Raw genomic sequence first — 14,185 nt, 5'->3', positions numbered from 1 at the left:
ACAAGCTTGCTCCACTTCATGATGAACTCAGCATCCAGAAGGCTGCCAAATCCGGAAGAATGCGTTGGGCAGGGCATTTTTAGAGAATACCGGAAAGCAAGTTCCCTAGAAAAACTGTGTTCACAAGAGATCTGAAAAGTACACAACCGCAGAAGTGGAAAACAGCGGAAAAGATGGGCTGAACAGATATAAAATGATCCGGCGCATATGACCGTACCTAAAGCTAAAAAGAAGCTTTTTTTTTTCAGATAATCCACGCCAGTTATCAACGGTGATGGTTTTGAGAGTGACCCAATCATTTATACCCAATCATATAAATTAGAAAAGCGATCTTAATCAGTGAAAGGTCATTTACTTCAGCAATAATCGTAAAGCAAACAATGCTGCATTAACCTGTGTACAACCCCCCGCCAAATGTATGCTTACATCATCGTGGTACGGTTGAGCCAGCTCGACCGAAGACGATATCACCGCCGAGGGCACCACCAGCGAGTTGTCCTCCGACGAAGTGTCCGTGGTGCTGGAAATGATGGAGGAGGCCGTAGTCGCACCTCCGCCGCTGGACGACGACGAAGACGTTACACTGTTGTAGATTTCATCCTCTTTGATGAAACCCATCACAAAACTCAGGTGATGGTCGTGAGCCGCGGAACTACTCGTGAGAAGCATCGTCGTCGTTGACGCGGCTACTGCTGCTCCGGGGCTTGACAGTGATGCTAGAGGAGGTGGTGGCGAACTTAGAAAATTTCGCCGGCGCTGGTACTGCTGAAGCTGCCGCAGAGCACTGCCAAGGCCCCGCAGCGAACCGCCACCGCTACCACTGCTGCCAAACGAGGACGGCGTTGAGGAGGATGATAGCGAGAGCGGGGTGGCCGACGACGTCGGAGAGGTCGATGATGAATCGCTATTATTGTTGTCAATTGCTGGGGCTTTGGCTGCTGCTGCTGTTGCTGCTTCTCGCGAGCGTGGTACATTCATTCGCATTCACTTCGGCACCGACTTTGCTTTTAGTTTTGATGCTTTATTTATAGAAACGTTTTACTTAAGGCTTCCTAATCGCATTTGTTTTCTTCGGCTTCGTTTGTTTTCTTCTCTCTCAATTATCACTTATTGGAACTGGTTTTGGAGTTTTGCTGGTTTTGCACTCCACTTTTGCTTCATTTCGCTCAAGTTGCTTCTTCTCACTTTGCTAATTGTTTTAATTTAACGTTATTATAATTTAATGCATATTATGCTTCACTTTTTTTTATTCTTCATTTTCTCACCGCTTGACTTCCTTCATTTTTTCGAACCAACAAAGTCACATTGCTTCCGTAGGCTACAACAGTGCGAAAAGTCGAAACCAAAATCTTCAGGCAATCTGCAAACTCAATCCAGTGACGACGTTATGTGGCGAATCGTAACAGCAGGAAATAAGAGAGCTCCGCCGGGGGGATTCACTTAACCTGTGCCAGGCCAGCGGCGGTAGTCCATATTTGGCAACGAAAGATATCGAAAGGAGGATAAAATACAGAAGACATTTTTGGGCGATTATTACGCACGCCAATGTCAATGAAAATCAATTGACAGAGAACCTGTCGGATTGGACCGATTTGCGCAAACCAGCGAAAAAAATAACTGTCACCTCTGGGACGATTCCCGAAATTTAATACAGAGTTGGGAATTGTTGAAGCTTTCAATCCGTGTTGTGTCGAGTAGTAATCTCAAAAATGCGAGTTTAAATACAATGCAGTGAAGAGATGTCAAGACGATTTCTTTTCAATCCCGGCAAAAACGCTGCATTTCGGTACCAAAGCTATACCCCGGAATGGTGAATTACATTCACCTTTCGAAGTTCGGTATTTTTTGGTTAAATCTCATCGACAAAAACAAATCTATCAACTTAAATTTTCTTTGACAGTTTGATTGGTCAAGCTACCGCTTGCCTGGTATTGCCGCCAAGTGCGGTCAAAATTACTTTGCCCTTTTTCGCATTTTATTAGGTGGTCACATTTTGGGCACTTTCGAAGATTTTGCCTTTTCTTTTTTTTTGTGTATCAAGTTTCAACCATCTTTGCTCGATCATCCGAGCGGTTACTTTGTAATTTTATGACCTTTGCATTAATTTAGCCGCTGTTGTTCACGTCGCTGAAAACTCTCATGAAAGTTACTTTCTCTAAAAAATGCACCAATATGTTGAATTTAATCTACCAACGCAATGCTTTCCAATATAAAATTTGGTATGCTAATCGGTTAGTGTAGCGGTTAACCAACGCGATTAGGCATACCTAAGCATCCCATCATAATGAGTTTAGTCGCGGTTCGAAGATCGTATGTACCTATTACTTTCAAAATCAAGTAATTGATCTTTAGGCTACACAGCCACTACAGTACCTAGAGCATGGGAAAGCCATGTGGATTCGCACCATAAAATGATGCTAATAATAATCATCGAGGCCAGCGCAAAGCACTATTACTCTCTTGCTATTATGATGATGGCCGTCATCTGTGAAACAAAAAAGTTGATTCTAGTTTATAGCTGAGGAGACCGACCGACCGATTCGGAAGGTTGTTGGCTTTAATCGCCATAATTTTCCGCTACTAGTTTCCCAACATGTGCAGTGCGTAGGTAGGTATGCTACATTCCAATGCGATCGCAGATTCTCAGGGTTCGGCATTGACAGATGCAGTTTGCTACGGACCAATAGAGAATGGTAGAAAACGAATCAGTTGAACTCGAAGGTTTTCGAAATGAGTTTCCTTTTCTGTGAAAGACTCCGTGAAACGTTCTCATAGAAACCAGATGCTGAGCTTTTATCTTTGGCATGATAAGTTCGTCGAGAATTCCTCTTGCAGTTCCTCAAGCATTCCTGGAATTGCTCCAGGAGTTCCTCGTAAGTTATTCTATGTATTCTCCGGAGTTCCTCTAGAAGTTCCTCGAGAATTCCTCCAGGAGTTCCTCAGGAATTCCTCCTGGAATTACTAGGGATTTTCTCCATGAGATCTCCGGGAATTCCTCCAGGAGTTCCTCAAGTATTCTTCGAGAAGTTCCTCGGGAATTTCTCCACGAGTTCTTCAAAGATTCTTGCAGAAGTCTCTCGACAATTCTTGGGTATACCTCTAGAAGTTGCTCGAAAACTCTCCCAGGAGTTTCTAGAAAATTCCTTTATGTATTCCGCGGAATTCCTCTAGGAGTTTCTCGAGAATTTCTCCAGGAGCTTCCTGGGAATTCCTCATGGAGTTATTCGGGAATTCATTTAGAGGCAGGGCTAACAATCGTCCTTCTCGTCACCGCTCCGTGAAGAGAACAATAAAATCATCGTCATCCGAAAGAACAACGGTGACGACTAACCTTTAAGTCGTCGACTAAGGGCTTCACGACGAAGCTCAATCATAAAACAGAAGACCACCAACTTTTTTTTTATTAAAATCCATTTTCTTTGTGTTGTTGGGGGCAACATTGACTTCGTCGGCTAGGCACCTTGGACGAAGAGCGAAACAAACGGATGAAGATTTTGTTTTCTTCACGACACAAGCCCTTCATGACGAGTCGCTGGCTCAAATGAGCCATCGGATGTGGAACGAGCAACGAAGACTGTCTAGTTTTCGTTCTCGTTGTCTATTTTTCTGTTCAAACGGCGACGATTTTCAGCCCTGTTTAGGGGGTCCTCGGATTTTTTTTTTTTTTTCAGAAGTTCCTCGGGAACTCTTGCAGGAGATCCTCGAGAAAATCTCCAACAGTTCCTCAAAAAATCCTCCAGGAGTTTGAGAGAGTTTCTTTAGGAGTTCTTAGGGAATTCCTTCATAAGTTCCTTAGGAATTCCTCGGCAATTCCTTTAGGGGATCCTCGGGAATACCTTCAGCAAATCCTTGGGAATTCATCCAGGAGTTCTACGGAAATTCCTCCAGGAGTTCCTCAGTAATTCCTTCTGTAGTTTGCTGAGAATTCATCCAGTCTCGCGCCGCGTGTTATGTGTGTTCATCCAGAAGTTCCTTGGAGGTCCGCGGGAATTTCTTCAGGAGATTCTCGGGTATACCTCCAGGAGTTCCTCGGGAATTTCCAAAGAAGTTTTTGGGAAGTTTTTAGGAACTCCTTAGGAATTCCTCCAGGAGTTCGTCACGAATACCTCTAGCAATTTTGCGGGGATACTTCCAGGACATTCTCAAGAAATCGTTTAGGAGTTTATCAGAAGTTCAACTGGATGTTCCCATAAATAACTTCAGGAAATGCTAGGGAAATCAGGGGAAACTCATGGAGTAGATTTTCGGGGAACCTAGAGAAATTCCGGAAGAACTGCCAAAAAATAAAAACCTTGGGGAACTCCGAAGGAATTCTCTTGGAGGGATGCCCGAGAAACACTTTTCTCCTGGAGGAATTCCCGAGGAACCCCAGGGGGAATTGCCGAGGAATTGGAACAGGAACTCAAATATTCCTGGAGATATTTCAGAGAAACTCTTCAAGAAATTCCTGGAGAGATTCCCGAAAACTTCTGGAGGAATTTCCGAGAATCTCCTGTACGAATTTCTGAGGATCTCGTGGAGGAATTCCTGAGGATATTCTGGAGAAATTGCGGAGAAACGCTTGGAGAAATTGCCGAGGATCTCCTGGAGGAATTCTCGCCGATTTCCTGGAGAATCTCCTGGAGGATTTTTCGAGGGTCATCTGCAGGGATTCCTGAGGATCTCCTGGATGAATTCTCGAGGAATTCCTGGAGGAACTCCTGGAGGATTTTTCGAAGATTTCTTGGAGGAAATCCTGGAGGAATTTTCTGGAGGAAGTTCCGAGGAATCTGAGGGAGGAACTTCTAGATGAATTCGCGGGAAACTTATGGAGTTCCCGAAAAACTTCTGGAGGAATTCCTGAGGAACTCCTGGAGAAATTCCCGAGGATCTTCTTGAGGAATTTCTGATGATCTCCTGGAGGAATGCCCTAGCATCTCCAGGAGGATTTCCCTAGGATCTATTGGAGGAATTGCAGAGGAACTCCTGAAGGAATTTCCAAGGACCATCTAAAAAAATACCTCCAGGAGAGGAGCTCATGGAGGAATTGTAGAGCAACTCCTGGAAGAATTTCCGAGGACCTACAGGATGACTTCCAGACGATCTTCTGGAGGTATTCTCGAGAATATTCTGCAGGAATTTTCGGAAAATTCCCGGAGGAATACCCGAGAAACTCCTGGAGGAATACCCGAGGAACTGGATGGAATTTCTGATTTTTTGGTGGTGCTCGTGGAAATAAATCCAAGGAAGAAAAAATGGAAAAACTAGCTGTCCCGGCAAATGTCGTATTGCCTGCCTACTATGTTTTTTGACATTCAATTCTGGGGAAAATGGCCCGAAAAAAAGAATTTAAAATTTCCCCGATTTCGTTGCTTTCCCGGTCGATTTTTGCAATTGTTTTCCCGTACGAACACGTCGGAGCCCTGTACGAATGCAATAGTGGAAGAATTTTGTGAATCCGTTGACCCGTTTCCGAGCCTATTCGTGACATACAAACACCATTCCATTTTTATTTATATAGATAGATAATAGGGAAATCTTGGAGAGAATCATGAACTTCTGGAGGGCTTCTTAGTGAATTCTAAAGTGTGTTCCGTGGAAATTCTGGATGGAATTTTCGTATGATTTATGTGATGATTTCCAGGAAAACCATTGATAAATTCCTAGGGACATGCTGGAGGGATTCTACCACAAATTCTGCATGACCTTTTGGGAAGCTAAAGGAAACTAAAGGAATTACCGTGGTGTTCGTGCGGAAGTCATGGAAGGATACGCAGGAAATTCCTGGAAAAAATCCCGAGGACTAGTGGAGGAATTCCCTGGGAGCTCCAAGATAAACACTCGGGTACTTCTGTGTTTTATATTCGCCGTCTAATAGCGAATATTATTTGTAGAGCAGAAGCACTACTATTACGCAAAAGCTAAGAACCTAAGAACAGTGCTAAGTTCACTTTAGGGTTTAACGGGATTGTCGTGATCAGCTATGTACAAAAGATATCCGTAGAGTTTCAAGTTTCAGATTAGACTAAAGTCTGCTTTATTATTATTCCTCTGAGAAGCCATTCGGCCTATCCGAACACATTACATCAACCGACGAATCACGAAGTGTATCACATACATTGACAGTACGTAACAGCTCTTTCCCCTTTGAAAGATAAAATATAATACAAATTTCAGATATTGACAATTGTCAAACTCGTAACTAAAATTACCAATTATCATATGTGCAAAGTCTTGCCTAACTCGAGCTACTTTAGAACATTTTAGGTTACAATTGTGATAATAATTACTACGCATCATGATTTTTAGACTTCTTAAATCGATAGGTAAATTTTCAATCAAGTTCCAGTAGTTTAGTTCAGTGCCCGCTTTAAAATCCGTTTTTGATTCTGGAATTCCAGACGATGGCATCATGACTAGCTCTTTGGCATCGTTGCGATGAATCCTCGTAGTCGAAGTATTGGGCCCTCGCCGGCCTTCTTCAATGACTTTGCCGATCAGTGTCAGTCGCGCCATCGCGCTTATGCTCTCAAAGAAAATCTGAAAAATAGCAAAAAGGTACTTTTTACAATGTTTGCTGATTAAACGCCGTAAATTATCTATTTCATTGTGACACCATGTCTTCTTAACCCTTCAGCGCGCGCGCTGTTGTAAAAAGTACAACACTACCAAAAAACCTCGCTTTTCGTATACAGCGCGAGCGCGGTGCAGTTTCGGTTGCTTGATGGCGCGCGTCCTGGAAGGTTAAACACCATCTTCGAAAATATAGGACTTTTCCCGCTCTCTTGCACCTTATGCAAACACGTAACTGAACTCTTCATTATTTTAGGACCTCGTAAATCGAAACACCTCCAATGTTTAACAATCTGGGAACCTTTAATGGGTTAAACACCATCTTCGAAAATATAGGACTTTTCCCGCTCTCTTGCACCTTATGCAAACACGTAACTGAACTCTTCATTATTTTAGGACCTCGTAAATCGAAACACCTCCAATGTTTAACAATCTGGGAACCTTTAATGGCAATCCGTTTGGGTAACTTATGCTCCAATTTCAGTAGGTTTCGATGCAATCTAATTATAATAGTGAAATTTCCTCTCCAATTTTCTGAAAGTCCCTTACAATATGCCATTGAGCTACAATGTCGAGAAGTCATTAAAGGTTTTATTATTTTAGGAATTTGCCATTTACTCTGCACGACCATCAATTTGCCCTCATTAAAATAAATCTTAGCTTTAGCATTAGCTAGAATACACGACCATAAATACATAAATCCTACAATTCCCCCACGCTTTACTCGATAAATGAAAATATTTTTAGGTTCAGTATGTTCCCACAACATCGGGCCTTTCCGAAATTTATACTGGAATTCTTCATTCCTACTGTTCTCAACGAAGACCTTCGTCTTCAGTTTGCATGTTAGTTTAACCAAAAAAGCATTACCCACTGGCCCAAACATTTGTAATAAATCACTAAAAACTGAACGTTTTCTGCACACTCTAGTCATAATGGGACTTCTCTCTAGTTCTAAACATCTATTGTTTTTTGCAACACATTACTGTCTACTACTGCATCTACTAGATTTCTCGTTTTTTTCGCATTAGGCGCTTTTAAAACAAATTTCCAAACTCTATAAACACTGACTCACAAAACACTTAAAAAGGGCACCAGTAAATCAAACATTAAATACTCAATTTCACAAATCGGTCGAAAACAAATCGTTCGCCAAAGCATGCAGTTCGCAACGAAAGTGGTGATTAGGAAATGGACATTAGGCTGTGTCACATATAGCAACGATGTGTCGTCCGCCGTTCTACGAATTCAATAACCTTGTGTTGTAAAGGCAGCCTTTGTAATTCCTAATTCGTTGCAACTGATAATGGGTCACCCTTTTTGAGCATCGGCAAACAATAGTCCTTCACTTCTTCCTAAATTGATAAAAAGGTACACAAACTCATAAACTAATGCAATTTAATGATACAATACCGGATCACAATTGTAATCACGAAGACCAACTTCTGGGCCACCCTATTCTTCATATACAAAGAGCCATTTAGCTACTGTGAATGAGTTATTGTTTCTATATAAATAAATAAGTCTGAGAGTTAAATATGCAGCGACCGCAGCCACGCTGTGAAACAAAATGGGTATTTTTTAATAAAGTGCACTCAGTGTTTGATACGATTTACTACACTAATCATAGAACTCAACTTCCATACCAAATTTTCACCAAGGAACGGAAGGCGATTGTCAAATTCGGTTAAGATACAGCCCAGCCGATAAATTTGGAAGATGTGTCTGCCAGCGATGCTTGGCTGTTGAAAAACTGCACTTCACAATTATGGGCGATATGCACGCGAAAATCAATTGCTTTTCAGCCTCGTCGTCACTTTTATATTCGCCGTCTAATAGCGAATATTATTTGTAGAGCAGAAGCACTACTATTACGCAAAAGCTAAGAACCTAAGAACAGTGCTAAGTTCACTTTAGGGTTTAACGGGATTGTCGTGATCAGCTATGTACAAAAGATATCCGTAGAGTTTCAAGTTTCAGATTAGACTAAAGTCTGCTTTATTATTATTCCTCTGAGAAGCCATTCGGCCTATCCGAACACATTACATCAACCGACGAATCACGAAGTGTATCACATACATTGACAGTACGTAACACTGTGGAAATTGCCTGGAAACTTCTGCAGGGATTCCTGGAGAACTGATGAAGAAATTCTTGAGGATCTCTTGGAGGAATTCTCAAGGGTCTCCTGGAGGAATTCCAGAGGAACTGCTGCAGGGATTCCCGAAGATCTCCTTGACGAATGTCCGAGGAACTCCTAGAGGAAATCCCGATGAACTTCTAGATGAATATTTGAGGAACTCCTGGAGGAATTCCCAAAAAAAAAACTCCTAGAGGAATTCCCAAGAAAATCCTGAAAGAATACCCAAGGAAGTCCTGGAGGAATTCTCAAGAATCTCTAGTAGGAGTTTCCGAGGATCTCCAGGAGGAATTTCCGAGGATTTTTTGGAGGAGTTCCCGAAATACTCCTGAAGGAATTCCTGATTAACTCCTAGGGGAATTACTGAGGAACTGCTGGAGGAATTTCGCAGAACCTCGTGTTGGTATTCCCGACTAAATTCTGGAAGAATTCCCGAGAAACTCATGGAGGAATTTCCAATGAACTCCAGGATGGATTTCCAAGGATCGTCTGGAGGAATTGCCGCATTTTTTTGGGGCACTCTTGAACATAAATCAGAGGAGCTTCTTTAGGAATTCAAGGAAAAAATTCAGAGAAATCCTGAGAGAATTATCCATTTTTGCTGGAGGACTTCTTATGGAACTCCTGAAATAATTTTCATGGAAGTCCTGGAGGGAAATTATGGATAGTTTATGTAGCTAATCCCAATCAAACCATGGAGAAATACCCAGGGAAATTCTAGAGGAGTGCTACCACAAATGTTGCAGGAATTCTTCGGAACCTTCTAAAGAAATCCCCGTGGTATTCGTGGGAAGTCATGGAGTGTTTCCCAGAAAATTTCTGGAGAAATTCTCGGAGGGGTCAGAAGAAATTTTCGTGAAACTCCTAAAGGAAATCCTTGAAACCCAGGAAGATAGACCCTTGGGAGCTTCTGTAGAAATTTCCTGGAAACATCTAAAGAAAATCCCAGAGTGCCTTTGGAGGATTACCTGCAGAGCACTTCGACTAATTATTGGGAAATTCTAGGAGGACTTCGCGGTGAACTGAGAAGCTCCTGGAGGAATATCAGAAGGCATTTCATGAGAATCACCAAAAAAACTGTACGAATCCCATGTTGTCTTCGTGGCTGTGCGGTTAGCAGCTTCAGTCGGAAATCTTCGTCGAAACTTAACGGAAAATTCTCCATTGGCCACTGTGTTATGTCCGTTGTATCGTGGTAGTAATGTCAGTCTGTGCAAACAGGAATGAAGCTAATATTAAATCTAAACAATAAGTACCACAATTTTACTAAATTTTACAAAATCTTTTCTAAAAAAACTCCCAAAGGATTTATAAAATTTTCTTGGAAATCATTGTAGGATTCAGGAATGTAATGAACTATTTCAAGATTTAGGTCTAGTTTAAGTGTGGAAATGGAATCGATATGTTACTCCAAGCTTTTCTGTCATTGCTCTGAAATCGCCTTAGTTTGGCATATTTGGCATTTTGGTAAAACTAAAAAGAAACTGATTTTGGAAGGTTTAAAATACATGGCGTTCTAAACACCAACTGTTAAAACTTATTTCATCCGTTTTGAAGAACATTGTCGTGCTGCCAGTTCTATTGATGATAGAAAAAAAAAAAACATATCTGCCCTGAGAAGTAATATTTCATTTACTTCAAGCATAAATGAAAGCGCATGAATGGATTGTTCCCAACAGCTTTTGCTGGAGGAAGCAACAAATATTGCAGAAACAAAGGCCAAACTTTCGTCGATTTCGTGAGCATCTCAACGTGACGTCTGGCGGTTCATTTTTGTCGGCCCTTACCGGAGGACCTCATATAATTCAATCAAAAGCACACGTTAACCAGAGGCACTTGATAACAGATTTGATTTATAGCCCCAAGTCCGTCATCCCTCAGGCCTTCACTGCGATGCGACTGGTGATGACGATGATGATGATGATACATTAGCCACTACCGTGCCCTGCACAATCAACGTTTGAGGTTATTCTGACATTAGTGTGTTCATAAAACGCATGATGTCATTTGCCCTGCGCTGATCGGAAGTCTGCGCCCGCATTAGGGCGGGCTGTGATTTCCAGAGGTTATCAGTGTGGGTAGCCGTCGCCGCCGCTGTTGTGTAATGCGACAACAAAACAATTTAATTCAATATAGAGTGGGGGATCTGGAAACACTTTCGTGGGTTGAGAGCTGTAGGTAATAAAAATGGTTCAGCATCGGCACATAGAGCCGATGTGATTTAGTGAGACAAACGTGAGCAAATGGAACAATGGCATAAATCTTAGAAAACGCCACAATCTTGGACTTGGACGGGTGATTTCTCCAATTCTGTGAAATGAAAAAGTAGGTAAACAAAACAAACAGCGAAAGAAGTGACGTATTGTCGTCAGACGTGTGGTTAATTACCATACGAACAATGGACGCACGGATCTTAAAGAGAGTTTGCTTCGAGTATATGCAAACAGTTTACAAAAAAAATGCGTAGGTCAAGCGAAAAGGCATTTTTTTTTTCAATATTTCATATTAATAGACTGTACTAGCAGCAGTTGCCTTCAAATTTTCATTTGAGAGTTAAGAGAGTAGACAAAACAATACTGCATGTGACACTGTTACATGTTTATCTTCGCTCCAACACCTTTGCTGCATTAAACAATTAGTTACGGCAGCATCACAGCAATTTTATGCATAGGTGTATTGAGCTACTAGGAAAAAAACCTCATCAGCTGTCTGGGAAGTCAGTTGACATCATTCGAGGAATGTGTACAATTACAGCCGTGACGCCATTCTTCGATCACGAGGTTGTTTCGAAGAATGTTTCGTCACTAAAAGGTGTTGCGATAAGAGAACTCGAAGCGCAGAGAAAAAGGATTTCAAGTAACTTGTTTTTATTTTGTCATCGAACATGACTCACTAATTTGTCAGCTGATCATTTTAGACCTTTCCTTTCAAAAAATTAGACGTAATAAAATGTAACTGCCGACAAAACGGCGTCTGAAGATAGCATTGTCATCTTACAACTCAATTATTGTCGCTTCGTTTGTCTGCGCTTCGGATCACTCACTGCGCCGCTTGTGCGGCGTGTCAGATGACTCACGGAAACTTTGTTGCACAGAAAGGGCAACGGAAGCATTTTTTACTGTGACGACTGTGACATCTTTAATTGTTCGAAGTAGTATTCTCGAAAAACTTTCCAAAAGGACCTAACCTACATTGAAAATCAAAACACCTTGAAATTTTTGCTGCCATATAGGGTGCGTGTACCAATTATGGCACTACCTAAGGAAAGCTATTTATACAAAAATAACGAGAAGACCAACGAATGTCATCACTTAGTTAAAAAAACACCTTAGTGTTCATACTTTACAGGAAAAATATAGAAACGGAGCCAAAACTACTTTTAGTATTGATTACAGCGTGTGCCAGTCGAAATTTTAAGGAAAATGATTTATTTCTACCATGATTTAAGAAAAATGTGGAGTTTAAATGAGTGCGACCATCTTTTGTGAACGTGATCTGTTGTTCACAAAAATTTTCTTGTTAATTTACATCGATTAAGGGTGAAAATGAACTATGCCGAATAATTGGTACTATAGCCATAATTGGTACACTTACCCTATACATAAATGTCTGTCTTCCTATTATTAAAAATTCGGTGAATATGTATTTTGAAAATAGACCTTTAGTAAGGCCTATTACGAAAATGATGCAAGAACAACGTTTTTTGACTATAATGCTTGCTCAATTAGCCCACACCGGTCATGTATATGCAAACCATGGATTTTATAAAAGTGTGTCCAGACATTAGCTAATTGAACAAAATTACCGAAACGACACAAATGATCAATGAAAAAATATCTGGTTTCAAAATTGCTTAAAACCATTTACCGGAATGGAATCCCCCCAGACCCAGAAATTGCTCTGGTCCCATACAATCACAAGCCACTCCACTTATACGTCCGGGCTGTTGGTGTTTAGCTTATATGCTGCCGACGATGCCGCAAGCCGTAAAGCTACCGAATTTATGGACTGGCGACCGAACGTGACAGGCCGGCCATACCGCAGTTCGGCCGGGGGCTTTTCATGGCCATTTTTGGCCCTCTGGTTTTGGGGCACTAACTGATCGTAAATCAAATGTTTTTATTCGTGTTTTGCTCTCTTTCAAGATGCCCTCCGATCCCCAGGAAGAAGTAACTGACTGTGACTGATGGGGGGAACTGGCGGTTTGTGATGGAAAGTGTCAACTTGGGACGTGGCGACGACTGTGAGAGGAGATTCACGAGCTGATGACGTTTAATGGTTAACAATCGGGGCATCCGGATCGGTTTCCTGTTCGCTTTGATGTTCGGAAAGATTGCCGAGTAATTAAAACTGATTCGTTGAATGATTTATCGTTTAACAACTCATTAACAAACTGTGTATGGAAACAAGTCAACGAAATGTGTGTCATCACACGTCATCCCACACGTACCAAATGCAAAACTGTTGAGAAAAGCCATTTTTTTTTTCATGCATACAGCACAACATTTCAACAGAGCCAGGGGAACGTTCCACCATGAGAAACTTGATGCACTCGCCAGACAGACAGTGAAACGCGACCGTCATGCGGTATTTTAATTAAAATGAATGATATTAACTGAAATGCGCGACACAATGAATGCCAAACAGAAGAAGGCGTACATTGCATATGACAAAAGACGAACGAACGTTGTAAGCATAATTGCTGTTTATTGGAGCAAATTCTCCCTCCGTGAGCTGGTATGGTGTGCTTGTGTGTCATGTTCATACTAATAGAAGCACACTTAGAGAGACCATACAATATGCTTTGCTGTGAATATGCATTGTATACCAGGCAGTCAGTGAAAACAAGAACTTTGTAGAAATTTATTGCCAAAAATTCAACACTTTTGTGTGAGTTATAGAACTGCAATAAACTAAGAGGGGCTTGGTGGTCTAGTGGCTACCGCTTCTGATTCTTATGCAGAAATACCTGGTTTCAATCCCTGGACCGTCCCTTTCCTCCTACTTTGTATATTTATATACTTTCTCACTGCTCTCGACATATACAACTCAACTACAACATGTTCATAAACATCGCTAGAACAGAAACGAGTTGAAAAAGCCGTTTCCATCTCTTCCAACTTTCACAGCACAGTGTAAATCCATCAGATAACGCCTATGAGTTAAGCAATCAAGTGAACTGTGCCGCATTATCTTCAGAGTAATAAACACACTAATCTTTCATCTTAATCGCCTGGCATCCACGCACCAATGTGTGAACTCACTGCCAATCATATTCCACCAACACTTCGACATCCGCATGCATTTGCGCAGACGCACACATGATGAGGATACAAACGATTGCAATCATCACTTCCTTCCGCTTTCTCACATTGACCTGCAGCCTGGCGTGGCAGGCACCATTGTCGCCTAAAATAATGTATCACCAACACTCACACACTGAAAATCTAGTCTGCTAGTCCCCAGTAGATATCTCATTGGTTCCTTGTGTGA

At 41.6% G+C, this 14,185-nt stretch overlaps 1 protein-coding gene across 5 annotated transcripts in view; it reads right to left on the bottom strand.

The window, feature by feature from the left end:
* The window catches only part of LOC109432399 (regulator of G-protein signaling loco), a 28,954-nt gene extending 24,827 nt beyond the window's left edge, over positions 1 to 4,127 (bottom strand). The window contains exons 1-2 of one of the 5 annotated variants that reach the window (XM_062859519.1): positions 1,266 to 3,193; positions 427 to 1,189 (exon numbers count right to left, since the gene is read on the bottom strand). In XM_062859519.1, coding sequence (XP_062715503.1) covers positions 427 to 984 — 558 coding nt within the window. In that variant the 5' untranslated portion in view covers positions 985 to 1,189; positions 1,266 to 3,193. Of the gene's footprint in view, positions 1 to 426 lie in introns of all 5 variants that reach the window. The other 4 variants (XM_062859522.1, XM_062859520.1, XM_062859521.1 and 1 more) reach the window with 4 other exon arrangements.
* Positions 4,128 to 14,185: the final 10,058 nt, after the last annotated feature.

Source organism: Aedes albopictus, chromosome 3, assembly GCF_035046485.1.
Source record: "Aedes albopictus strain Foshan chromosome 3, AalbF5, whole genome shotgun sequence".
Taxonomy (NCBI): Eukaryota; Metazoa; Arthropoda; class Insecta; order Diptera; family Culicidae; genus Aedes; species Aedes albopictus.
The sequence above is the reverse complement of the archived record's forward strand: the minus strand, read 5'-3'. Positions and strand labels throughout refer to the sequence as shown.